The sequence below is a fragment of the Gopherus evgoodei genome, chromosome 11, assembly GCF_007399415.2.
Source record: "Gopherus evgoodei ecotype Sinaloan lineage chromosome 11, rGopEvg1_v1.p, whole genome shotgun sequence".
NCBI lineage: Eukaryota > Metazoa > Chordata > Testudines > Testudinidae > Gopherus > Gopherus evgoodei.
In genome coordinates this window covers 80,054,833-80,081,662 of record NC_044332.1, presented here as the reverse complement: position 1 = coordinate 80,081,662, position 26,830 = coordinate 80,054,833, and the positions used below count along the sequence as shown (strand labels likewise).

Here is a 26,830-nt window from a genome sequence, read left to right as displayed (position 1 = left end):
GGGCGGGGTGGGATAGGCGGGGGGGTCTATGGGGCGGTGCAGGGACACAGGGCAGTGGGGAGACATGGGGGGTCTATAGGGCAGTGTGGGGAGATGGGCAGCCCGGGGTTGGGGTGGGGGCAGGCTGGGGGGTCCCTCTGGCGATGGGGCGGGGTGGGATAGGCGGGGGGGTCTATGGGGCGGTGCAGGGACACAGGGCAGTGGGGAGACATGGGGGGTCTATAGGGCAGTGTGGGGAGATGGGCAGCCCGGGGTTGGGGTGGGGGCAGGCTGGGGGGTCCCTCTGGCGATGGGGCGGGGTGGGATAGGCGGGGGGGTCTATGGGGCGGTGCAGGGACACAGGGCAGTGGGGAGACATGGGGGGTCTATAGGGCAGTGTGGGGAGATGGGCAGCCCGGGGTTGGGGTGGGGGCAGGCTGGGGGGTCCCTCTGGCGATGGGGCGGGGTGGGATAGGCGGGGGGGTCTATGGGGCGGTGCAGGGACACAGGGCAGTGGGGAGACATGGGGGGTCTATAGGGCAGTGTGGGGACACGGGCAGCCCGGGGTTGGGGTGGGGGCAGGCTGGGGGGTCCCTCTGGCGATGGGGCGGGGTGGGATAGGCGGGGGGGGTCTATGGGGCGGTGCAGGGACACAGGGCAGTGGGGAGACATGGGGGGTCTATAGGGCAGTGTGGGGAGATGGGGCAGTGGGGGGACCCGGGTGTGTTTGCTCCTCCCGGCCCGCAGGGGGCCCCGGAGCCGCCCGGCCCCGCCCCGCCCCGCCCGGAGTGAGTCGGAGTCGGGGGCGGGGCCGGAGCGGCAGCGGGGCCGGGATCATGCAGGTACCGGGGGGGGGAACCGACCCTGCCCCCCCGCGCTGCTTGGGGGTCACGGGGGGGTCACGGGGCTGGGCACGGCCGGGGGGGTCACGGGGCTGGGCACGGCTGGGGGGGTCACGGGGGGGACACAGGGCTGGGCACGGCCGGGGGGGGGGTCACGGGGGGGACACAGGGCTGGGCACGGCCGGGGGGGGGTCACGGGGGGGACACAGGGCTGGGCACGGCCGGGGGGGGGTCACGGGGGAGACACAGGGCTGGGCACGGCCGGGGGGGGTCACAGGGCTGGGCACGGCCGGGGGGGGTCACAGGGCTGGGCACGGCCGGGGGGGTCACGGGGGGGACACAGGGCTGGGCACGGCCGGGGGGGGTCACGGGGGGGACACAGGGCTGGGCACGGCCGGGGGGGGGTCACGGGGGGGACACAGGGCTGGGCACGGCCGGGGGGGGGGTCACGGGGGGGTCACAGGGCTGGGCACGGCCGGGGGGGGGTCACGGGGGGGACACAGGGCTGGGCACGGCCGGGGGGGTCACGGGGGGGACACAGGGCTGGGCACGGCCGGGGGGGTCACGGGGCTGGGCACGGCCGGGGGGGTCACGGGGGGGACACAGGGCTGGGCACGGCCGGGGGGGGGTCACGGGGGGGACACAGGGCTGGGCACGGCCGGGGGGGACACGGGGGGGACACAGGGCTGGGCACGGCCGGGGGGGGACACAGGGCTGGGCACGGCCGGGGGGGGGTCACGGGGGGGACACAGGGCTGGGCACGGCCGGGGGGGGGTCACGGGGGGGGACACAGGGCTGGGCACGGCCGGGGGGGACACGGGGGGGACACAGGGCTGGGCACGGCCGGGGGGGACACAGGGCTGGGCACGGCCGGGGGGGTCACGGGCTGAGCACGGCCGGGGGGGTCACGGGGGGGGTCACAGGGCTGGGCACGGCCAGGCGCTGCGGCTGGGATGAGGCGGCTCCGTACCCACGGGTGCCGGTGTCGCTGAGCTGGCGGGCTGGGGGGTCCATGGGCGGTGGGCGCGGGGGGCGCGGGGGGCCGTGTGCACAGGGTGTCGCCTCGCCAGCGAGTGGGGGGCCAGCCCCCGGCCCCCCCGTCTGTTCCCCGCAGTAACCGTCCTTTGCCCACCAGGCGTCCCTGGCCAAGGACTCGGTGCAGGCGGCGGCCCAGAAGTTCCTGAGCTTTGTGAACCGGGGCCCCTCCCCGTACCACGGTAAGGGGCTGGGGGGCCGGGGGGCCAGGGGGAGAGGGGTTTGCAGCCAGGGGCCGGGCCCCCGAGCCTGCAGCTCCTGCCCTGGCCGGGCGTTCACCACACAGCGAGCTGCCCTGGCGCCGCCCCACGCTGCAGTGTGCCCCCCCCGCACCCCTCCCGGCTCCAGCCTCTGTCCCCGGGGGGCAGGGAGCAGAGACTCCCCAGCTGCTGGGGTGGGGTGGGGCGAGATGTTGGCCAGACTGGGGGGGCACCAGCTCACCGGGGTGTTAACCCCGGGAAATCGCTGCCCACGCCCGGCTCCTGGGCACTGGGCCCATTTCTCACACTGCCCCCGCACAGCTCCCTCCGCACACTGGAGTCCCAGCGTCCCTTCTGCCCCATGCTGCCCCCCCCCCATCCATAGCTGCCCCCTCCCCCTGCCTGGAGTCCCAGCGTCCCTTCTGCCCCATGCTGCCCCCCCCCATAGCTGCCCCCTCTCCCTGCCTGGAGTCCCAGCGTCCGTTCTGCCCCATGCTGCCCCCCCCATAGCTGCCCCCTCCCCCTGCCTGGAGTCCCAGCGTCCCTTCTGCCCCATGCTGCCCCCCCATAGCTACCCTCTCCCCCTGCCTGGAGTCCCAGCGTCCCTTCTGCCCCATGCTGCCCCCCCATAGCTGCCCTCTCCCCCTGCCTGGAGTCCCAGCGTCCGTTCTGCCCCATGCTGCCCCCCCCATAGCTGCCCTCTCCCCCTGCCTGGAGTCCCAGCGTCCATTCTGCCCCATGCTGCCCCCCCCCAAATAGTTGCCCTCTCCCCCTGCCTGGAGTCCCAGCGTCTGTTCTCCTGCCCCATGCTGCCCCCCCCCATAGCTGCCCCCTCCCCCTGCCTGGAGTCCCAGCGTCTGTTCTCCTGCCCCATGCTGCCCCCCCCATAGCTGCCCTCTCCCCATGCCTGGAGTCCCAGCGTCCGTTCTGCCCCATGCTGCCCCCCCCCCCCCCATAGCTGCCCTCTCCCCCTGCCTGGAGTCCCAGCGTCCGTTCTGCCCCATGCTGCCCCCCCCATAGCTGCCCCCTCCCCCTGCCTGGAGTCCCAGCGTCCCTTCTGCCCCATGCTGCCCCCCCATAGCTACCCTCTCCCCCTGCCTGGAGTCCCAGCGTCCCTTCTGCCCCATGCTGCCCCCCATAGCTGCCCTCTCCCCCTGCCTAGAGTCCCAGCGTCCGTTCTGCCCCATGCTGCCCCCCCCATAGCTGCCCTCTCCCCCTGCCTGGAGTCCCAGCGTCCATTCTGCCCCATGCTGCCCCCCCCCCAAATAGTTGCCCTCTCCCCCTGCCTGGAGTCCCAGCGTCTGTTCTCCTGCCCCATGCTGCCCCCCCCAATAGCTGCCCTCTCCCCCTGCCTGGAGTCCCAGCATCTGTTCTGCCCCATGCTGCCCCCCCCCATAGCTGCCCCCTCCCCCTGCCTGGAGTCCCAGCGTCTGTTCTCCTGCCCCATGCTGCCCCCCCATAGCTGCCCTCTCCCCATGCCTGGAGTCCCAGTGTCCGTTCTGCCCCATGCTGCCCCCCCCCATAGCTGCCCTCTCCCCCTGCCTGGAGTCCCAGTGTCCGTTCTGCCCCATGCTGCCCCCCCCCCCCATAGCTGCCCTCTCCCCCTGCCTGGAGTCCCAGCGTCCGTTCTGCCCCATGCTGCCCCCCCATAGCTGCCCCCTCCCCCTGCCTGGAGTCCCAGCGTCCCTTCTGCCCCATGCTGCCCCCCCATAGCTACCCTCTCCCCCTGCCTGGAGTCCCAGCGTCCCTTCTGCCCCATGCTGCCCCCCCATAGCTGCCCTCTCCCCCTGCCTAGAGTCCCAGCGTCCGTTCTGCCCCATGCTGCCCCCCCCATAGCTGCCCTCTCCCCCTGCCTGGAGTCCCAGCGTCCATTCTGCCCCATGCTGCCCCCCCCCAAATAGTTGCCCTCTCCCCCTGCCTGGAGTCCCAGCGTCTGTTCTCCTGCCCCATGCTGCCCCCCCCAATAGCTGCCCTCTCCCCCTGCCTGGAGTCCCAGCATCTGTTCTGCCCCATGCTGCCCCCCCCCATAGCTGCCCACTCCCCCTGCCTGGAGTCCCAGCGTCTGTTCTCCTGCCCCATGCTGCCCCCCCCATAGCTGCCCTCTCCCCATGCCTGGAGTCCCAGTGTCCGTTCTGCCCCATGCTGCCCCCCCCCATAGCTGCCCTCTCCCCCTGCCTGGAGTCCCAGCGTCCCTTCTGCCCCATGCTGCCCCCCCATAGCTACCCTCTCCCCCTGCCTGGAGTCCCAGCGTCTCTTCTGCCCCATGCTGCCCCCCCATAGCTACCCTCTCCCCCTGCCTGGAGTCCCAGCGTCCCTTCTGCCCCATGCTGCCCCCCCATAGCTGCCCTCTCCCCCTGCCTGGAGTCCCAGCGTCCGTTCTGCCCCATGCTGCCCCCCCATAGCTGCCCTCTCCCCCTGCCTGGAGTCCCAGCGTCCATTCTGCCCATGCTGCCCCCCCCCAAATAGTTGCCCTCTCCCCCTGCCTGGAGTCCCAGCGTCTGTTCTCCTGCCCCATGCTGCCCCCCCCCATAGCTGCCCTCTCCCCCTGCCTGGAGTCCCAGCATCTGTTCTGCCCCATGCTGCCCCCCCCCATAGCTGCCCCCTCCCCCTGCCTGGAGTCCCAGCGTCTGTTCTCCTGCCCCATGCTGCCCCCCCCCATAGCTGCCCCCTCCCCCTGCCTGGAGTCCCAGCGTCTGTTCTCCTGCCCCATGCTGCCCCCCCCCCCATAGCTGCCCTCTCCCCCTGGCTGGAGTCCCAGCGTCCCTTCTGCCCCATGCTGCCCCCCCATAGCTGCCCCCTCCCCCTGCCTGGAGTCCCAGCGTCCGTTCTGCCCCATGCTGCCCCCCCCCATAGCTGCCCTCTCCCCCTGCCTGGAGTCCCAGCGTCCGTTCTGCCCCATGCTGCCCCCCCCATAGCTGCCCTCTCCCCCTGCCTGGAGTCCCAGCGTCCGTTCTGCCCCATGCTGCCTCCCCCATAGCTGCCCTCTCCCCCTGCCTGGAGTCCCAGCGTCCGTTCTGCCCCATGCTGCCCCCCCCCCATAGCTGCCCTCCCCCCTGCCTGGAGTCCCAGCGTCCGTTCTCCTGCCCCATGCTGCCCCCCCCAATAGCTGCCCTCTCCCCCTGCCTGGAGTCCCAGCATCTGTTCTGCCCCATGCTGCCCCCCCCCCATAGCTGCCCTGTCCCCCTGTCTGGAGTCCCAGCGTCCGTTCTGCCCCATGCTGCCCCCCCCATAGCTGCCCTGTCCCCCTGCCTGGAGTCCCAGCGTCCATTCTGCCCCATGCTGCCCCCCCCATAGCTGCCCTCTCTCCCTGCCTGGAGTCCCAGCGTCTGTTCTCCTGCCCCATGCTGCCCCCCCATAGCTGCCCTCTCCCCCTGCCTGGAGTCCCAGCGTCCATTCTGCCCCATGCTGCCCCCCCATAGCTGCCCTCTCCCCCTGCCTGGAGTCCCAGCGTCCATTCTGCCCCATGCTGCCCCCCCATAGCTGCCCTCTCCCCCTGCCTGGAGTCCCAGCGTCCGTTCTGCCCCATGCTGCCCCCCCCATAGCTGCCCTCTCCCCCTGCCTGGAGTCCCAGCGTCCGTTCTGCCCCATGCTGCCCCCCCCATAGCTGCCCTCTCCCCCTGCCTGGAGTCCCAGCGTCCATTCTGCCCATGCTGCCCCCCCCCAAATAGTTGCCCTCTCCCCCTGCCTGGAGTCCCAGCGTCTGTTCTCCTGCCCCATGCTGCCCCCCCCCATAGCTGCCCCCCTCCCCCTGCCTGGAGTCCCAGCGTCTGTTCTCCTGCCCCCTGCTGCCCCCCCCGCTATAGCTGCCCCCTCCCCCTGCCTGGAGTCCCAGCGTCTGTTCTCCTGCCCCCTGCTGCCCCCCCCGCTATAGCTGCCCCCTCCCCCTGCCTGGAGTCCCAGCGTCTGTTCTCCTGCCCCCTGCTGCCCTCCCACCCCCCCATAGCTGCCCTCTCCCCCTGCCTGGAGTCCCAGCGTCCGTTCTGCCCCATGCTGCCCCCACCCCTGCCATAGCTGCCCCCTCCCCCTGCCTGGAGTCCCAGCGTCCGTTCTGCCCCATGCTGCCCCCACCCCTGCCATAGCTGCCCTCTCCCCCTGCCTGGAGTCCCAACATCTGTTCTCCTGCCCCATGCTGCCCCCCACCCCCCTATAGCTGCCCTCTCCCCCTGCCTGGAGTCCCAACGTCTGTTCTCCTGCCCCATGCTGCCCCCCACCCCCCTATAGCTGCCCTCTCCCCCTGCCCGGAGCCTGGGCCTGTGTCCAGGAGCTTCGCTCGCAGCCAGGCAGGGCTGCAAGGAGCCAGCGTCCCCACTTGTTTATCAGAAGCCTGCGGGACGCTGCAGGGTGTGGAGTTCCCCTGCCCCCGCCGTGTGCGATTCGGGGGGGGGGGGGGAGGTTCAGTGGCAGAGCAGGTTTTGAATTGGAAGCCAGGGGGGCTCCCAGTGCCAGCTGCCCAGCCCTGCTGAGTGCGTGAGGATCTGGGGGGTGGGGAGCTGCTTCCTCCTCGCTCCCTGCCCCGGAGCAAAGTCCCCTCCCAGACTGTTACCAGCACAGGCAGGGCCAGCTCCCCAGGAACTTGGCGCCCGAGCCAGGCGCTACGCGGGGGGAGCTGCCCTCTTACCCACCTGCCCCATTGGGGAACTCTCACCCAGACTGCAGGGTCTGCGAAATCCCTCTCCTCCAGACAGCGGGGCGGGGGTCCGAGCAGGGGGGCGGGGCTGCGATGCCCATGCACTGCTCTGCATGGACCCTTCTCAGACCCTCGAGCACAGCACCCTGGCGAGGCACTGGCTGGCAGAGGAGCAGAAGCACTTTCCTGTGGTCGGTGCCCACTGGCCTCTAGCAGGCGAGGGGCTGGCATGGCCCGGGGGGGGACTCAGTCTCTGTGCCGCCCATTGTGACAAACTTCCCTGGGGTGCAACCTGGAACTAGGGTACCGCCGATCCCTCTGCCTCAGCAGCCTGGGCTCCCTCTCCCACTGTGCTGCCGTGACCAGCTGCAGACCCATCCAGGTCCTGCACCTGCCCAGCCGTCCACAGGCAGCCACGCCCTCAGCTGAGTGACAGGAATGCTTCTGCCCACTCAGGAACCCCCAAGAGAGCGAGCGGCCCCAGCCGTCCCCCCAGCCTCGCACCCCAGAGCTGCACCAGCCAGCCCTGGGCAGACGCCTGGCCAGCGTGCGTTATTACCCAACACCCCTCCCGCCATGTGGAGAGGTCACGCGCCAGCAGATTTCCCTTTGCGCTGCGCACAACGCCCTGTCTTAGGTAAAACACTAAACCGAGTTAGTAACGACAGAAAGCTCCATTTGAAGTGATTATAAGCAGTAAGTGGACAGATCAGAGTGGGGTACGGAAGAAACCGAAGCAAACCGCAAGCTCTGTGTTATAAACCAGACAGGATCTGAACCAAGCGTGGCTCATGCTGCTGGGACAAACAGCTCAGCAGTCTTCCTTGCACAGGCTGGGCCCCCCTCCCCAGGCCAGGGCCCCCCTCCCCCAGGCAGTCCTTGGTTTTCCAGACATCTTCCCAGGAGCTGAGTTGGGGGACGGGGGAGTGAGGCCAATGCAGGTGTTGCTTCCCCCCTTTTATGGCTTCTTCCAGCTGGCAGGAAAGGTCCTTCGCTCTGAGTCCCACAGTGCTCTCGCTGAGAGGTTTCCACGGACCTGGTTCCTGGGGTGAGCCTTGGGAGTGCGTGTTCCCCTCTGTGGGTCCTCAGCACCGCTTGGCCTTTGTTCTGTACCTGAAAGGCTGCTGGGGGGTGTGTTTAACCCCACACTGCGGTTCACTGTCTCGCACAGCTACGGTTCTAACGCCAGGTACCGTGACAGCACGTCCAAGCCAAGGGGAGATTACTGGGCAACAGAGCCAGACTTTTAAAATGACACCCCCCAAGGCAGACTTCGTACCAAACACTCATCAGCCTCTCACCACGGGAAATCGGGGGGCAGGGTGTTGCTTTGGGGTACAGACAGTCTGTGTGGTTCCCCACAGTGGTTGCCGAGTGCCGGAGCCGCCTGCTGCAGGCAGGGTTCCAGGAGCTGAAGGAGGCTGAGCACTGGGACATCCAGCCCGAGCACAAGGTAGGGCAGGGGCTGCCCGGGGCACGGGCTGGGGACATGGGGTGCTCTTTGGGGGCACAGTGCATTTGAGGTGGGAGGGGGCAGTTTGGTGGTGTGGGCCCGACTTCTCCCCTCCTCCAGGAAAGGGCTGAGGGGGTCCTAACCCCGACGCCATGGGGATGGGCTCAGGCTAACGCTGACACTGCTGCCTCTCCCCTTTTCTCTCAGTACTTCGTGACCCGGAACTACTCCACCCTCATCGCCTTCGCCATCGGGGGCCGGTACCAGCCTGGCAACGGCTTCAGTCTGATCGGCGCCCACACGGACAGCCCCTGCCTCAGGGTGAGGGACCCCTTGCACCCGGGATGCCGGCTGCCTCCTCCGGACCCGTTCTGGTTCCCCTGGGGCGCGTCCAGCCCGACCTGACCCTGTTCCCCTGGGGCTCCATCCTTGCCTGCCCCATCACCCGCTCCACCTCGCCCTGCCTGGGGCGCTCCCTGGCCTCTGTCCGGATTCCTTCCCCCAGCCCCCTGGAGCGCCCCCGGCCCTGCCGGGTGCTGGACATCCGGCCCTGCCAGGCTCTGAGGCCTTGCCCAGGCTGGGATTGCTGGGGGCCGGTGTGACGATGGTGCCCGTGGGAGCCAGCTGAGGTCACTCAATCAGGGTGGGCTGCAAACAGAACAGGGCAGAGAAACCTCAAACGCTGGTGGATCTTCCAATACTTCGATTTACCAACCAGCACAGAACAGCTTCTCTAGCACCTCACTGGTTCCTCAGAATCCAAACCCCGCAGTTCCCTTCCAGTGCCCAGCCTCAGGCCTCCGGCCAGACACACACGGCAGAGGTGGTGATAATTACTGACAATTTTATCTCATCATATAACAGAAAAGGTTCGTCCAACCCCCAAGAATCAGCCACATGCCCAGGTCCAATGATAACTTAGATCTTACCCCAAATACTCGCTACAGCCAGTTCTTATTCACTAAGCTAAAATATATTAGAAAAGAAAAGTGTGTGTTTTGGTTCAAAGATCAATCTACAGACAGACTTGAATTCAGTTCGTGAGGTCCAGACACAGCAGAGATGAGCTTGTGCAGTAACTCCTCACTTAAAGTCGTCCCGGTTAACGTTGTTACATTGCTGATCAATTAGGGAACATATTCGTTTAAAGTTGTGCAATGCTCCCTTCTGTCACAGACTCACAGATTGTGCCCACTCGTGGCCCTGTGCGGTCCGTGGGGGTGCCCCTTTCAGTGCGACAGCCCTTCTCAGGGGGTCCACTCTCTCTCGGGGTCAGGCCCCTCCACCTCCTGGAGCCGCACCTCTCTGAGCCTCAGCACATCTGTCTGTGCCGTGGGCCCCTCAGGGAGTCCCCTCGCTCTGGACCCCCCGGGCCTCCTCACCCCCGAAGGGGATGATGCCCTCTGTTCTCTAGACCAGAGTGACTCTCAGCCAGCGTAACACAGGAGGGTTTATTAGGGGTTGAACCCAGCACAGGAAACTCTCTGGCCTCAGGCCTGGCCTCCCTCAGCCCAGCACATCCCAGTCCCCCTGCAGCCAGGGGGGCTCTGCCTGCTCCCCCTCTCCAGCCCCGAGCCCCCCTGCTTCCCAACTGGGCCTCCGATACCCCCGGCCCCAAGTCCCCTCTGTCCGTTGGCATCTCTCCAGGGAAACGGGGTCCTCTGGGCCTCCTCTCCTCTCAGCCCCCCTCTGTCTGGAACCGGCTGGTCAAATCACCAGGGTCCTCTCCCCGCAGCCCATTGTCCCCCACTGGCCAGACCCGGCTGTGACTCCTGTGCTGGGTCTCCGGGTCCCCAGGTCACCAGTCGCTGGGGTCTCCATCCTCCAGGCCATTGGCTGGGGTCCTGAGTCCCTCTCCGGTCCTGTGTCCCAACAGACACCCTCTCCCCTCCCCTCGTTAAACCAGTAATACCCGGGGACACTGAGTCCCACCCCCCTGCATGCAAACATTGGAAAACCATGAAAAAATAAAAAATCCCCCAGTTCGTCACACCTTCTAACATTGATTGGCAGCCGCCTGCTTTGTCCACTGTTTGCAGGAGGAGCAGCCCATTGCAGCGAGCTGGTGGGGGCTGGGAACCAGGGTGGACCAGCAGCCCCCCATCAGCTCATCCTCTTAGCTCCCCACTCCCTTAAGTTCCCTGTGCTGCAGCTACTCAGCAGGTTAGCAATTGCAGCTGTCCGTCCCCCCACTGCCATGTGCTGCTCCTGCCCTCTGCCTTGGAGCTGCTCCCAGAGCTCCTGCTTGCGGTGCAGGAGGAAAGGGGGGGGCTAATGTCAGGGTGTCCCTCTCCCCCCTGCTCCTGCACCCCGCTCAGCCTTTCTCCATATAGAGCAGGGAGGGGACACAGACAGAGAGAGACATGGAGAGCCTGGGGCAGCAGCTGCTGTCTCAACTTCCTGATTCCCTTAAAAAGGAGGAGTGGGTCAGCTTACTGAAAGGGGCAGCGTGCATCTCTCTCTCTCCCCCACACACAAGGTGTGTGTCTGTCTCTGTCTGCTGTGCTGTCTCCCCTCCCTCGGGTTCCTGCTGCCTTGTGTGAGAGGCTACATTAACAACAATGCGTTAACCCTTGTGGGCTCAGCGAGTTCTAGTTCATCATTTAGCAGCAAGGCTCCCTGGGAAGGATCCCTCCCTCTGACTCCACCACCTCAACCAAACTTCACAGTCATCATGGCTGTGAACAGTATTAAATTGTTTAAAACGTATCCTGTGTATGTATCTATCTAATGTATAGCTTTTTGTCTGGTGAAAAACATTTCCCTGGAACCTCCCCCCCCATTTACGTTATTTCTTATGGTGAAATTGGATTCACTTAACATCATTTCACTTAGTCGCATTTTTCAGGAACGTAACTGCACCGTGAAGTGAGGAGTTACCATAGTCACCAAAAGTCCTTTTAGAAATAGTCCAGAGGTTACAGTCCAATGTCCATATTCAGGGTGGCTCCAGCCAGTGACTAGGGATCTCAGTCCTTGTGGCTTAAGGTTTCCCCCTCTTGAAACCCAAAGCAGATCTGAGATGAAGCAGGATCATGTCCCAGGGTTCTTATACATTTCCAGCAGCCTCTTGGCCTGAGAAAACAATCGGCTGAACTCTCCTTCTCCCACCATCCTGGCAATTAGCCCAGGGTAATTTATCCCTTAAACAGTTCAGATACAGGTCACCACAACCTTCAGAGAGACACAGAGACAATAATACTATTTCCCTCAAGTATCTTCCTAAATGTTAATACTCCTTTTTTGATCTTTGAATTAAAGCTCTAGCGATAGACAAGCCTTGTTTGCTGCCATCCCAAGCCCTGAGCAAACACCTCCCCTTCTACCTCTACCAGTGCGGCTGCATTTCCCAGCTCTGTTCATTGACAGATCTTCCTAACCAGGCTCTAATGCTCGGCCCTGGGGCAGGTCAGTCTGGGGGGTAATTAACTCTTTCTGGCCCTGTCACGTTTCAGCGGGATATTAGATCACACTCCGAACGTCACAGGCAGGAGCTCAAGGAGCCTCGCTGTCCCGCCCCCAGGGCCTGGCTTCATGTGTCCCCCCGGAGCACCGTCTTTGGTGGCCTCCCCGCTGCTGGTGCCCGGGTGACAGTGGCTGAGCCGGAGGTGCCCGTTGGTGGGCAGAGCCTGGCCCTGCTGGCTGGTGACCTGCTGCCACTCTCACAGGTGAAGCGTCGCTCCAAGAGAGGCCAGGTGGGCCTGGTGCAGGTGGGCGTGGAGACCTATGGAGGTGGGATTTGGAGCACCTGGTTCGACCGGGACCTGACTGTGGCTGGGCGGGTGATCATAAAGGTGAGTCTGGGCTGGGCTGGGAGCCGCTCCTGGCCTGCCGCTCTGCGTCTGCAGGTCTCAGCTCATGGTGGGATCTACTCCTGTCTACAGGTCCTGGATCCTCGAGTCCGTCCACCCGTCGCACCCACACTCCCCCCCCGAAGTCAGCAGGTTTCGACTCCCTACCCCACACATGGAACGCACACCTCCCCATCTGCAGGGGTGGGGTGGGGGTGCCGTGCTGCTGCCCTCTTCACCCCACATGGTGGGCAGTTGGGGGGGCAGGTGCAGAGGGAGCGCCCCAGGCGGGCAGAGACCCTCACCCCGTGGATGGCTCACCCCAGGCCTGTCCTTCCCCTGGACAAGGACTGACTCCTGTGGGTGGGGTCAGAGGAGGGCCCTGGGAAGGGCTCGCTGACCTGCCCTCTCTGCTTTGTTTCAGGAGCTGGCTGCAGGGCGAATGGAGCAGCGGCTGGTGTGGGTGGAGCGGCCTGTCCTGCGCATCCCCCACCTGGCCATCCACCTGCAGCGCAGCGTTAACGAGAGCTTTGGGCCCAACACGGAGCAGCACCTGTGAGCCCTGAGCGGGAGTGCTCCGTGGGGCGGGCACCCCCACCCCACGCCAGAGCATGGGCTCTAACGTTCCCTGCGCTGTCCCCAGGGGCCTGGCCTGGCTGGGGGCCGAGAGGGCTCCCGCGGGCTGGCAGAGCTTTCTGCTCTTGCTCTGTGTGGTGGGGCCCTCCCCAGACGGCTCACAGCCCAGTGTCCCCAGGGTCTGGGGGGCTGCCTGCGAGGCACAGGGTACCGTGGGGGGCACAGGGATGGCAGGCCTGGGGCAGGGCTCCCCCTTCAGTCACTCCCAGGGGTATCGACCCCACTTCCTCTGCCAGTCGGCTGGTGAGTCCCCGGGGAGCAGGACGAGGACGCCCCCGGGGAGGGGCTTGCTCCGGTGATTGCCCCGGGACGCGGGAGCAGCCGAGCGGGTTGGAAATGCCCAGGTGACTGACCGAGCCCCTTCCCCCGCAGGGTGCCCATCCTGGCCACCACCATCCAGGAGGAGCTGGAGAAGGGAGCGCCCAAGGCTGGGGCTCCCTGCGCTGCTGATGCCCAGGTGAGGCAGGAGGGCTCCTGAGGGAGTCAGAGCCCAGATCCCCATTGGGTGGGTTTGGGCACCGAGTGTGCCCTGCTGGGCATGTCGGGGAAACCCAGCCAGGAGCTGCAGTATTCTTGGCAGACCTGGGGGGGCTGGGACCTGTGGGGATGGGGGGCGCTCGTGGCCCATGCAGGGTGTTAACCTCCCCGGCGGGCTCTGCTCTCTCCCCAGATGGAGCGGCACGCCCCTGCCCTGCTATCCCTGCTCTGCTCCCAGCTGGACGTGAAGCCGGAGCAGATTGTGGAGCTGGAGCTGTGTCTGGCAGATACGCAGCCAGCAGTGAGTACCTGGGACCCAGGCTGACTGGCACAGGGATGAGGGCAAAGTCTGCTGTGAGGGGTCCTGCCCTGCCGGTGATGAGCTGCCTGGGTTGGGAGGAGACGGGCCATCCTTCATGTTGTCACAGATCCACAGGATTGGGGCTATGCCCCCAGCTATGGGTCAGATGATCCGAGGAATGGAAAACTTGCCTTATGAAAGGAGACTCAAAGAGCTTGGCTTGTTTAGCCTGGCCAAAAGAAGGCTGCGGGGGGATATGCTTGCTCTATATAAATATATCAGAGGGGTTAACGTTAGGGAGGGAGAGGAATTATTTAAGTTTAGTACTAATGTAGGCATGAGGACGAATGGGTACAAACTGGATATTAGGAAGTTTAGACTTGAAATTAGACGAAGCTTTCTAACCATTAGGGGAGTGAAGTTCTGGAACAGCCTTCCGAGGGGAGCAGTGGGGGCAAAAGACATATCTGGCTTTAAGACTAAGCTTGATAAGTATATGGAGGGGATGTTATGATAGGATAGTTTAATTTGGGCAATTGATCTTGGATTATCACCAGATAAGTCTGCTCAATGGTCTGCGGGGAGATGTTGGATGGGATGGGAACTGAGTTACTGCAGAGAATTCCTTCTTGGGTGCTGGCTGGTGACTCTTGCCCACATGCTCAGGGTTCAGCTGATGGCCATATTTGGGGTCGGGAAGGAATTTTCCTCCAGGGCAGATTGGCAGGGGCCCTGGAGGTTTTTCGCCTTCCCCTGCAGCGTGGGGCATGGGTCGCTTGCTGGTGGATTCTCTGCAGCTTGAGGTCTTCAAACCAATTTTGAGGATTTCAGTAACTCAGTCCTGGGTTAGGGGTTGTTATAAAAGTGGACGGGTAGGGTTCTGTGGCCTGCCTTGTGCAGGAGGTCAGACTAGATGATCATATTGGTCCCTTCTGACCTATGAGTCTATGAGTCCCTTGGTGTGATGTGCCAAGACCCCTGGGATCCCACTCTTCCCCCACCTCCTAGACTGGGCCTGTGGGCACCAGCCTCCTGCTGCATCCTGGGCAAGTCCAGCTGAGACCCACCCTGGGAGGGAGCAGTGTGCTGCTCAGGAGGAGGGTGCCTCCCCCCCACACCCCTCCCAGTCCTTTGTTTTGGAGCTGGAGGATTTGCTCAGCCTGGGTGCCCAGGGGTGGGGAAGTCCTGGTGTCTGGCTGGCGACCACGTTGCTCTGGGTCAGTCTCAGCCAGTTCCCTAGCGAGTTCTCAGGCCACCCAGACAGGGCTGGTCTCACAGCAAATGCTGCAGTGTATCCATGTAGACAGCTCCTAGTCCCCTGTCTCCACCCGTCCGTCTGGCTGTGCACCCCATGGCTCCGGGCCAAGTTAGGGGGTAAGACAGCCTGGTTCCCGCTACAAGCCTTCCCAAAGGCAGTGAGGTCGGCATCTACACCCTCCCGCCCCCCTTAAACTGGGCAGCAGTTTGGTATCTAGGCTCCCTGCAGAACTGGCAGCCTGGGGCCTTTCCCCACTGACCCCTTGGTGAGGCCTCTTGCCCCTCGGCTTCTCCAGTTCCTGCTTGGCTCGGTCCCCAACCTCGTATTTCTGCTGCTTCGGCTGCAGCTCCCAGCTCCAGTGACCCTGCTTCCCATCTGGTGGTGGGGACCAGGGACCAGCCCTGCTGCTGCCTCTGTCGCGCTCGGACCCGCTTGGCGCCCTGCTTGGGCCTGAGACCTGCTTCTTGGACCACTCCTCCTCCTCCAGCCCACGCGTAACCCCCCTCCTGGCCCAGGGCTGCGAGTCCTGCTCTGGGCGGTGGCTTCGCGCCATTTTCTCGCTGTTTCCTGTCACTCCCCTCGTCCTGCTGCTGCACGTCTCTTACTGTGAAATGCTGCTGCTGCGTTTAGCATCCCACCGCTAACCCCGCCTGTCACGGAGCTGCGGGATCGGGGCTTACAGGCCCTTGGGGGAACCTCCTCCGTGTGTCCCTCCCAAGGGGTCTTGCTCTTCCTGCAGGGTCAGCCCCGCGGCCTCACTGCCCCCTGCCCCAGGCCGTGCGCTCTGCCCAGTGCGTCCAGCTGAGACAGAGCCCTGGGCGCAGCGCGTCTGCTCCTTGAGGATTGGTGCACCTCAGCCAGGGCTGTCCCTCAGGCGGGGGATTAGTCACCTGGCACAGCGCAGGAAGCCCTTAGGGAGGTCAAAGCTCGATCCATGCTGGTCGCCCAGAGCCCAGCCCAGCTGTGGGGAGCCCCAGGCTCAGTCTGTCTCCCTCCAAAGTCAGTTCCCAGGTGAGGGAGCCCCCAGCCAGGGGCCAGCCCTTATCCCCCCTCGCAGGCCTTTGTTCTCAAGCTGGGCTCTTTCCTTAAGGACTCCCCCAACCCCCGTCTCTGAGTCTGCCCGGAGAGCAAACGTAATCCCTGTTCCCCGCTGGGTCACCATGGCCATGTATGGGGAAACTGAGGCACACTGGCCTGCTACAAACACTACAGTAAATTCCCACATGGATACATCTGTGTGGCCAGGGTTGCGAGCAGGCTGCCTGCTCTGGTGCTGATGGCGACGGGGGGGTCCCTGCCCTTGGCTCCACCGTCCCCCACTGCCCTTTCCCCACCAGCTCCCTCCTGGGGCCAGCAGGGGCCAATATGCCTGCTGTGCACTTCCCCTAGAAGTAGCCTCTGCTGCGGGCCCCCCAGCCTCCAGGGGCTGGTGACTGCGCCCTCAGGCTGAGCGTCTGCAGCCCCCGAACTCTGGGAGTGAGCGCTCGGGAGTCTGGCATGGCTGGACGACCCGCGGCTCATCCACACGTGCCCTGAGATCCCATCCCAGCTGAGTCAGCCCCCAGCTTGTGCCCTCCTCCTCGGAGGCTGCCCCCCACTCCCTGCAGCAGAGCCCCAGGGCAATCCCCAAGCAGGGCTGGGATCAGGCCTCAGGCGGTGCAGCTGGGGCAGAAGCTGGCTCCCCAGGGCACCGGTACCCCTCAGCCCCACTCCCAGGGGGCGGTGTTTGCCCAGGGCTCGATGGGGCATCGCCCGAGCCCCTGGCTTTGTGCGTACGTACAGGGGCGCAGCCCGGGGGGACCTGGGCCCAGAGCCCTGCGGGGACGGGACTGCCTGGCTCCACTAGCCTCCCCAGCCCAGGTGACGGGTCCCGTTTGCTCGTCTCGTTTCAGACATTAGGCGGCGCCTTTGACGAGTTCATCTTCTCCCCCCGCCTGGACAATCTGCACAGCTGCTACTGCGCCCTGCAGGTGAGTAGGGGGGCTACACTGGGGTGGCCGTGTCCCACCCCACCCCCTGCTCTGTGCTCCTCTCTGGGGGGTGGGGCTCAGTGGGGACTCCCCTTCTGGCAGGAGAGCAGTGGGACTGGGCACGTGGAGGGGCTGTTTGCCCGGCGCTCACTCGGCGGGTGCTGTGGCTCTGGGGGCTCTGCCCCCAGGAATGCCCCCACTCAGACCCATGTTCTGTCCCCTGCAGGCCCTGATCCACTCCTGTGAGGCTCCCGGCTCCCTCTCCCAGGAGCCCAACGTCCGCCTGATCGCGCTGTACGACAACGAGGAGGTGAGCGGAGCTAGAACTGAGCTGCGGGGTGGGGAGATTGTGGGGGAGGAGGGGAACCTGCGCCCTTCCCCCTCCTGAAGCGCTTCACAGCACAGCACCCCCCAGCGGGGCGGAGACTGGGAGGGGCAGATCCAGCTTCTCTCCCCCCACCCCCACCCCCCATGTCCAGAGATTCCCAGCGCAGCCACCTCCGGTGCCTTTCTCTGCAGCTGCAGGGGAATAGCCCAGGCACCACTCACCCCATGTTGGATGTCCCGGACCCCCAGGATCAGGGCCAGGGCCCTAGCATGGGGACAGGCCCCCAAGGGGTCTCACTCCTCCAGGGGAAGCCACGTGGCTTCACTGCCTTCTGGGGCTGGACCCCTGGGCCTGCTGCTCCCCTGTTCCCCCCTGCCCCATGAGCCCTGGGCAGCAAGTCCCCCGAGACAGACCCTGAGGGAGACTTGTACCATCTTGGGGGGCAGCACCCCCTCCGCCAGCGTCTGCAGGGACACGCAGCCAGCGTGGGCCGACAGGTGGGTGATTAGTCACCTGGACGCAGCACAGGGTGCCTTTAGCTCAGCCCAGAGAACTAAAGGTTAAAGCATCGTCCGTTCTGGTCAGCCAGAGCCCAGTTCCTCTGTAGTGAACCCCCTTGTTCAGGCTCTGTCTGTCTCTGTCTGGCCTCCTTCGGCAGAGTCCAGGTGAGCCCCGACTCCTGCCAGCAGCCAGCTCTGATCCCTTACCGTACACCTCCCCTGTCCTCTGTCCTCCAGCGAGAGGATGTTGCCTGGGGGAGGTGGGGAAATCCACCCCCTCTCAGGCGCTGGTTGTGGGTGTCGGTGTCCTGTGACTGGCTTTGCCGTTGTCTTCTGGGATTCCCCATTGATCTGGAATCAGGCACCACTCCAGTGTTTTTTAATGACCTATCCCTGCTCAGACAGCCGGGCGACATTCACATCAACGTCTCTTAGCCTCCCTGAGAGCAACCCCCCCCCCCCACCCCACATCCTACTCCTGGGGGAATTCTGCACCAAAATAAAAATTCTGCATACAATATTTTAAAATTCTGCATATTTTATTTGTCAACATAACACAATATAATCACGCCAGTTTCAATTATTTTTGGTCATTTATTTCAAAATACCTGTCAGCAAGTCTGTCTGCAACAATACAGACAACAAAAAAGATTCAGGAAATGTTTTTTGACAAACAGATTCCTTACTTGGCGTATTAATACAGGACTCTGAGCAATAATTCATTTAAACTACAGTACAGAACCATATTTCCCGTACCCCTCGGAAGCAGAGCAAAGGCTTGGGGGAGTCAGGGGTAACGCAGGAGCTGAAGGAGAGGGAAGTAAATTGCTGGGAAGGATCCTCAGTGTGAACTTGGAGAGTTTTTGAATATGGTTGTGAAAAGTGTGGGACAGGCTTTTTGGGGGACGGGGAGAGATCGTTAGGGAGCTTCCCCATGCGGACCTTGGCTAACCCCTAGCCTTGCCCATTGTGTCAGGCACGTCCCCCTGTCCCCATGTGGTCCTGCACCCCTTCCCCTGCCCCCATGTGTCTCTGTGCCCCCACTCAGCCACTCCCATCCCTAGGTATCCCTGTACCCCCTCCCCTGTCCCCATGAGTCTCTGTGCTCCCCAGCCTCTCCCCTGTCGCTATGTAGCTCTGCACCCCCTCCCTCATCACCATGTAGCCCTGCACCTCCCTCTCCCCGTAGCGCTATGCCTCCACTCCCATTCAGCCCCTGCCCCAGTCTGTTCTCCCCCACTAGCCCTTATGAGCCCCTATATGACCATCCCCCACAGCACGCCTCGCTGTCTGTCTTCCCCACAGCCCCTGACCTGGCCCACGGCGAAGAAGGCAGGCTCTTTCTCGTTCCTTGCTGGCCTGGAGCTGCTGCTCTGTTCTTGTGCCACCGCACCCTCTGGTGGGCAAAAAGCAGAACTCCAGTAACATTTTGGCAGAAGCTTTCTTCTGCACAAAAAAATAAAAAATATGCATGGCTCAGTAATTATGCATGGACATATGCATAAAGTTCTGTCCATAGGCATGTCCCTGCCTTGCTGAGTCACAAGGTGTATCTGCTTCTCTCAATGGGTCAGTTGTGTAGCTGATGGTCCTTAATGGGCCATCAAGCAGGCTAGGCAGAGCTAACCCCAACTTGTCTGGGGTGTCACCCAGAAGCACAGCACAAGTTTGAAGTACAGACAGTACAGAGCCAGTATTCATAACTTTACCTACAAAATGACACATGCACACAGACAGCATAATCATAACCAGCAACCCCTAACCTGGTCTTAGACACCTTATTAGACCCCCTTTATACAAGATTTGGTGCCACTACAGGACCTTGGTTGCAACAATGATCTATATGGTCCCAGTTCATGTCAGTAACATGACGGGGGGAGCCCAGGGCTGGGCTAGCAGGGGGCTGTGGGTCAGGATTGAGGGGCACCGGCGCAGCTGGGGGAGCTGCCCTAGCCGGGGGCTGCAACCTCTTTCCAAGGCAGAGCAGGAGGTGGGGGATCTGGAGCAGGGATCTGGCTCCTGCTGGGACGTGGGGCCAGGAACGGGGCATCGTTCCTGTGTGGTCCTGGGGCAGGCCACAAATGGGCTGCCCTGGGGGTGGGGTGGGAGCCCCCCTGCTGCCAGCTGCGCTGACCAGGCCCTCCCTGCAGGTGGGGTCAGAAAGCGCGCAGGGCGCTGAGTCTCTGCTGACGGAGCTGGTGCTGCGCCGCATCTCGGCCACGCCCCAGAACCTCACGGCCTTCGAGGAGGCCCTGGCCAAGTCCTACCTGATCAGCGCCGACATGGCCCACGCCGCTCATCCCAACTACCTGTGAGTGACCAGGGGGTGGCACGTGAAGCCCGCAGGGCGGGTGGGGGGAGCAGTTTGACCCCTAGGCTCGGGGCTAGCTGGGGAGCAGATGGGGCCTGCAGACGAACCAGGAGTAATGTTCAGCTTCTCTTGCAGGGACAAGCATGAGGAGAATCACCGGCCAGCCTTCCACAAGGTGAGTGCAGCCTGCTCCCTGCGGCTGGGATCGGGGGCTCCTTCGGGGCGGGGGCTGGGGGGAGCTCTCCCTGCACCCACTGGCAAGAGCCAGGCTCTTAGGACCCAAGGCCCTTCCCCAGTGTTTGCCTGGCTCCGGACAGCTGCCTGGGGGCCCCGATCCCAGGCTGCTCTGAGACCCCGTCAGCCTGTGCTGAGCCTCAAGCCAGCCCCCGCGGGGTTCCCAGTTGCGTGGCCCAGCTGGCACTCCGTTGGGGGAGGGGCTGCGGAGCATAGGAGCTCCGGGGGGCTGGGGAAGGACCTCATCCCCGCCAGTCACAGGACATCAGTGCCACACCCCAGTTCAGGGAGGCCGAGGACAGGGAGCTTTACCGGGAGCTGAGGCAGTTCCTGCTGCCAGGGTGCGCTGCCCTCCCAACTGGGGGTCAGCGCCAGGCTGAGTCTGGGTGTTTGCGCAGGGCCCCGTGATCAAGGTGAACAGTAACCAGCGCTATGCCTCCACGGCCGTCACCGAGGCGGTGATCCGGGAGATCGCGGGCCGCGTCGATGTCCCCCTGCAGGTAAGTGCCCTGCCCTGCTCTCGTGGGCTGTGGCCATGGATGGGTCACGCCCTTGGTAGAATGGCCTCCTGCCTGGGAAACCTCCATGTCAGGGAACCACAGGGTCTGGTCTGTGCCCAGCCTCCCAGGAGTGCCCCATGAGGGTCCAAGGCCCCCCCCCCCACTTCCACAGGGACTGCCTGTGGCTTCCATGACTCCCGCGCTGGGTCTTCAGGCACCGGTGACACCTGTTCTCTGCGTGGCCAGACACCTGCAGGAAGCTTTGTTCTCCCCTTTGGGGCGCAGTGCTCCCAGCCAGTGTCTGCAGTGACACCTGGCAGCCCTGGGGGTTGCTCCAGCAGCCCTGGGGGTGCAGTGCTCCCAGCCGATGTCTGCAATGAGGCCAGGCAGCCTGGGGATGCAGTGCTCCCAATCAGTGTACGCAGTGAGGTCAGGCAGCCCTGGGGGTGCAGTGCTCCCAGCCGGTGTCTGCAGTGACACCTGGCAGCCCTGGGGGTGCAGTGCTCCCAGCCGGTGTCTGCAGTGACACCTGGCAGCCCTGGGGGGCGCAGTGCTCCCAGCCAATGTCTGCAGTGACACCTGGCAGCCCTGGGGGTGCAGTGCTCCCAGCTGGCATCTGCAGTGAGGCCAGGCAGCCCTGAGGGTGCAGTGCTCCCAATCAGTGTACGCAGTGAGGTCAGGCAGCCCTGGGGGTGCAGTGCTCCCAGCCGATGTCTGCAATGAGGCCAGGCAGCCCTGGGGATGCAGTGCTCCCAATCAGTGTACGCAGTGAGGTCAGGCAGCCCTGGGGGTGCAGTGCTCCCAGCCGGTGTCTGCAGTGACACCTGGCAGCCCTGGGGGTGCAGTGCTCCCAGCCGGTGTCTGCAGTGACACCTGGCAGCCCTGGGGGCGCAGTGCTCCCAGCCAATGTCTGCAGTGACACCTGGCAGCCCTGGGGGTGCAGTGCTCCCAGCTGGCATCTGCAGTGAGGCCAGGCAGCCCTGAGGGTGCAGTGCTCCCAATCAGTGTACGCAGTGAGGTCAGGCAGCCCTGGGGGTGCAGTGCTCCCAGCCGATGTCTGCAGTGAGGTCAGGCAGCCCTGGGGGTGCAGTGCTCCCAGCAGGTGTCTGCAGTGACACCTGGCAGCCCTGGGGGTGCAGTGCTCCCAGCCGATGTCTGCAATGAGGCCGGGCAGCCCTGGGATAACAGGTGACCATAGTTGGGGCACCTGGCAGCAGTTGGGTTGGCATGGGAGGGGCAGGCCTGGGATCACAGCCGTGAGGGGCCCTCGAGATGTCGTCACATCCCACTCCCTGCTCTGGGACTGCACCAAGGGAGCCTGGAGCATTGGGGCAGGGCTTTGTCCAGCCTGTTCTGACGACCCCCCTGGGAGCCTCGTCTGGAGCATGACTCCCCTGAGCGCTTGAAAGCTTTTCCTGGTCGCTAACCTCCGTCCCCCTGGCTGCAGGTTAAGCCCATTGCTGCTTGTCCTGCCTTCACTGGACACGGAGAACAACTGATCCCCGCCCTCTTTAGAACAGCCCCCAACGTACTGGAAGCCAGTTCGCAGGCCCCCCAGGCTTCCTTTCTCCACACTGGGCATGTCCAGGCTCTTGAGTCAGCTGCTTGTAAACCTTGGATCGGGTTTGTTGCTGGGCACGGGACTCTCCCCAGCTTGTCCCCATCTTCCGTAACGTGCGACTCGCAGAGCTGGGGACAGCACTGCCTCTGCGGCCTCACCATGCCAAGCCGAGCGGAGCCGTCACCTCCAGGGTCTTACATACGACGCTCCTGTTCTTGAGATCTTTCAGCCACATCAGTTCGTGATGCACCGTAACCCCCGGATCCTGTCCAGCGGTGCTACCACCGAGCCACTTAGTCCCCTGTTTGTACCTGTGCAGCTGAGTTTTCCTCCCCAACTGTAGTACTTTGCACTTGTCTCTATCGACTTCGTCTTCCTGATTTCAGACAAGTTCTCAGTTGTCAAGGTCGTTTTGGATTCTGATCCTGCCTCCAAAGTGCTTGTGACCTCTCCCAGCTTGGGGTCGTCTGCACATTTCATAAGCAGCCTCTTCACTCCATTATCCACCTCATGACTGAAAATATTAAATGATACCGGACCCAGGACTGCCCCCTGCAGAACCCCCCTAGATACACACTCCTAGTTTGACAATGAACCCTGGATAACTACTCTTAGGGTGCAGCCTTTCAGCCAGTGGTGCACCCACCGGACAGGAATCTCATCTAGACCCCATGGCCCTAGTTCGTTTAGGAGAATGTCACGTGGGACTGTGCCAAAAGCCGTACTGCCATCCAGATAGATCACGTCCACTGCTTCCCCCAGCCACTGGCCAGTGACCCTGTCAGAGGAGGATGGGAGGTGGTTTGCCAGGATTTGTTCTTGACAAACCCATGCTGGCTGCTCCTCCTAACCCCATTAGCCGCCGGGTGCTGACAAACCAATTGTTTCATTCTTTGGTCCAGGATCTCCCCAGGTCTGGAAGTGAGACTGAAGGGTCTGTAACCCCCCGGGTTCTCTTCCTCCCTCTTTTATGTCTGCCCTTCTCCAGCCCTCCAGGAGCTTTCAAAGATGGTCGCTACCAGTTCCAAGATTGCTTCAGCCAACTCCTTAAGTAGCCACGGCTGAATGGCACAGCCCCTGCCAACCTGAATACGTCCGACCCCTCCAAATCGTCACTAACCTGCTCGTTCCTTCCCCCGTGTTGCTCACAGTAACTGTGCGGAGTGTCTGGTCACCGTGAACCTTTCTAGTGAAGCCTGAAGCAAAATAGACATGAAACACTTCAGCTTCCTGAGCACCATTTATCGGCTCCTTCCCTGCTCAGCACAGGACCTGCCCTGCCCTTCCCTTCCCTTCGTCTTTCTCTTGCGCCTCCTCTCGCTGCCTGGCGTGCCCCCTGCTCCGTGAGCTCAGCCTGTCTGGCCCAGGCGTGGGCTGTTCCATGCTCCTTAGTCCTTCGTTTGGTTCCACTTTCTGTAGGATTCCTTCCTGACTTCCTGGTGATGGAGCCCCGTGCCCGGCTCCCCGGGGCTGGCCTCCCCTGCCGCTCTGGCCTCTCTTCCATCCCTTCTGCTTTGTTCTCCAGCTCGGCCTGCAGAGAGGCGTGTGGGGCTGTAACTTGCTGTAGGCGTCAATGTTCAGAGGTGCTGGTTCCAGCCCAGGCACCCCCAGGGCTGTCCCCCAAGGGCCTGGCCTGATCTCCGTGTCCCCAGGAGCCCAGCAGGTCTTTCCCCCCATGGGAGGGCGCTGCCAAGGGGATAGGCCCAGAGCTGGAATATTCCGGAAGGCACCTGGGTGACCCCCTATCTGGCACAGGCCGGAGAACAGCCCCACGGTCATTCCTACAGCAAGCTCCAGAACATTCCCACACTCATCCACAGGGGGTGCTGGTGTGCACCCCTTGCTGCCCCCCAGCGGGACGGCAGGGCTTGGGGACCCCCCTCGCCCCGGGTCTGTGCCACTGGCTGCCGAGCTGAGACCCCCAGGGCTGAACGCAGTGCGAGGGAGAGGACACCCCAGCCCAGGCCAAGGGCCAGCAGGGAGGGAAGAGATGGGTCCAGGCGCCCCCATTCCCCAGGGGCAGGTTCACCCTGCACTGCTCCTTCCATGCCATGCCATCCCCTCCCTCCATGCTCGCCATTGGCCCAGGGTTTCCATGGCAACCAGGAGGGGTCTGAGTGCCCCCCTGGCTGAGTCACTTGGGGGGCAGGCCAGGGAAGCCCCCCGATGAATGCGGCCTGCTGCTGGCAGCTCACCGGCTCCAGCATGGCAGGTCTGCACTGAGGCCCGAGGGAGCCGGTCGTTATCCGGGCTCGTTAGCGGAATGCCAAGGCCGTCATTAGCTGGGAGGCCATCCTGTCTGGGGCTGCTCCCTGTGACCAAGTGGGGGATTCGTGACACTCCCCAAGGCGCTGATGGGAGCTGGGGGAATGGTCCTGACTCCTGCCCCCCACTCCCCTCCTTGCCCTTCTGCCCGTCCCAGGAGTTCATGGTGCGGAACGACGTGCCCTGCGGCACCACCATCGGGCCCATCCTGGCCTCCCGCCTGGGGCTGCGGGTCCTGGACATCGGCTGCCCACAGCTGGCCATGCACTCGATCCGCGAGATGTGCTGCACCTCCAGCGTGCTGCAGAGCATCACCCTCTTCCAGGTGAGAGCGCGTCCCCGCACCCCACCCCCTGCAGCTCCCGCACCCCACCTGCTGCAGCCCATCCCCCTGCACCCTGCCTCCTGCACTCCTCTATCCCATCGCCCCACACCCTGTCCCCCTGCACCGCTACTGCTCCAGCGTGCTGCAGAGCATCACCCTCGTCCAGGTGAGAGCGTGCCCCCGCACCCCACCCCCTGCAGCTCCCGCACCCCACCTGCTGCAGTCCATCCCCCTGCATCCCTCTACTCCATCCCCCCACACCCTGTCCCCTCACCCCTGTCCTCCTGCACCCTGTTCCCCCACAACCCTACAGCTACAGCGACTGCAGAGCATCACCCTCGTCCAGGTGAGAGCGCGCCCCCGCACCCCACCCCCTGCAGCTCCTGCACCCCACCTGCTGCAGCCCATCCCCCTGCACCCTGCCTCCTGCACTCCTCTACCCCATCGCCCCACACCCTGTCCCCCTGCACCGCTACTGCTCCAGTGTGCTGCAGAGCATCACCCTCTTCCAGGTGAGAGCGCTCCCCTGCACCCCACCCCCTGCAGCTCCCGCACCCCACCTGCTGCAGTCCATCCCCCTGCACCCTGCCTCCTGCACTCCTCTACCCCATCGCCCCACACCCTGTCCCCCTGCACCGCTACTGCTCCAGCGTGCTGCAGAGCATCACCCTCGTCCAGGTGAGAGCGCGCCCCCGCACCCCACCCCCTGCAGCTCCCGCACCCCACCTGCTGCAGCCCATCCCCCTGCACCCTGCCTCCTGCACTCCTCTACCCCATTGCCCCACACCCTGTCCCCCCTGCACCGCTACTGCTCCAGCATGCTGCAGAGCATCACCCTCGTCCAGGTGAGAGCGCGCCCCCGCACCCCACCCCCTGCAGCTCCCGCACCCCACCTGCTGCAGCCCATCCCCCTGCACCCTGCCTCCTGCACTCCTCTACCCCATCGCCCCACACCCTGTCCCCCTGCACCGCTACTGCTCCAGCGTGCTGCAGAGCATCACTCTCTTCCAGGTGAGAGCGCTCCCCCGCACCCCACCCCCTGCAGCTGCCGCACCCCACCTGCTGCAGTCCATCCCCCTGCATCCCTCTACCCCATCCCCCACACCCTGTCCCCTCACCCCTGTCCTCCTGCACCCTGTCCCCCCCGCAACCCTACAGCTACAGCGACTGCCGAGCATCACCCTCTTCCAGGTGAGAGCGTGCCCCCGCACCCCACCCCCTGCAGCTCCCGCACCCCACCCCCTGCAGCCCATCCCCCTGCAGCCCATCCCTCCGCACCCTGCAGCCTCTCCCCCATCCCCCTGCACCCTGTCCCCCCTACAGCTCCAGGGACTGCAGAGCATCGCCCTCTTCCAGGTGAGACCACGCCCCATCCTGCACCCCTACACCTCTGGGGACAGCAGAAGCCAGGGTCACCTGCACTGAGCCCCCCAAGCCCCCCCCCCACATCCCTTCAATCTCAGGGTGCTTCAGGGTAAGTGCTGGGGTCCCCTGCAGCCCCCCCCCCACCTCACACACATGCTGATGCTCTGTGGACAATCCAGCCGGGTCTTGCTGCCCTTGCTCTCCATGACCCCCCCCCCTTCCAGCCCCTCCCTGGCCACTTTCATCCCTGAATGGTTACCATAGCAACCTGCCATGGCCTTGAGTCAATGATTGGTTACTATGGCAGCATCATCCAGCACTAAGTGACTAGCTGGTTGCCATGGTAATGCTTGTATAACTGAACTGGGAGCAGCTGTTCCCCTTTCCACCCCCCCGCCCCCGCCTGGCTCCCTGGCCCCAGCCCTGATATCCGCCTCTCTCCTTCCAGGCCTTCTTCAGGCTCTTCCCGGAGGTGAGCCGCGGCCTGCTGGTGGACTGAGCAGCGGGGGGGGCTGCCAGGCCCTTCCCGAGCCGCCCGCGGGGCGATTAAAGTGCATTCACCATTCACAGAGTGTGGCTGTGGCCGGGGCAGGGGGGCAGTAGGGATGTCACAAGAGCTCCTGTGGGGCTGCGAGCCTCCCCCAGGAGTGCGGGGTGGGATAACACTTCCAGCCACAAGATCCAGACACCCTGAGCGGCGGCCTCACCGCTCTGCCTAGGGTGGGAAGCACCCCTCCCCAGTTGCAGGGGGAGGACCCCCCCAACATGTGTTTTGCCCCACACAGCCCGTGCCTCGCTGTTCAGCAGCACCTGGTCCCACCTGGGGGGAGTAGGTATTAATGGGGACCCTCCCCGGCCCCCAGGAAGGGGCA

General features: G+C 64.1%; 1 protein-coding gene across 1 annotated transcript; it reads left to right on the top strand.

Moving 5' to 3' along the window:
- The first annotated feature begins 751 nt into the window (after positions 1-751).
- Positions 752-26,525, top strand: DNPEP (aspartyl aminopeptidase). The gene is made up of 15 exons (XM_030580409.1): positions 752-821; positions 1,957-2,038; positions 8,048-8,136; positions 8,344-8,457; positions 11,805-11,930; positions 12,352-12,482; positions 12,936-13,020; positions 13,234-13,341; positions 16,492-16,569; positions 16,796-16,879; positions 19,548-19,708; positions 19,844-19,883; positions 20,341-20,442; positions 24,426-24,593; positions 26,407-26,525. Exons 1-15 carry the CDS (start codon positions 816-818, stop codon positions 26,455-26,457), a joined length of 1,425 nt encoding a protein of 474 aa, XP_030436269.1. The 5' UTR covers positions 752-815; the 3' UTR covers positions 26,458-26,525.
- The last annotated feature ends 305 nt before the right edge of the window (positions 26,526-26,830 follow it).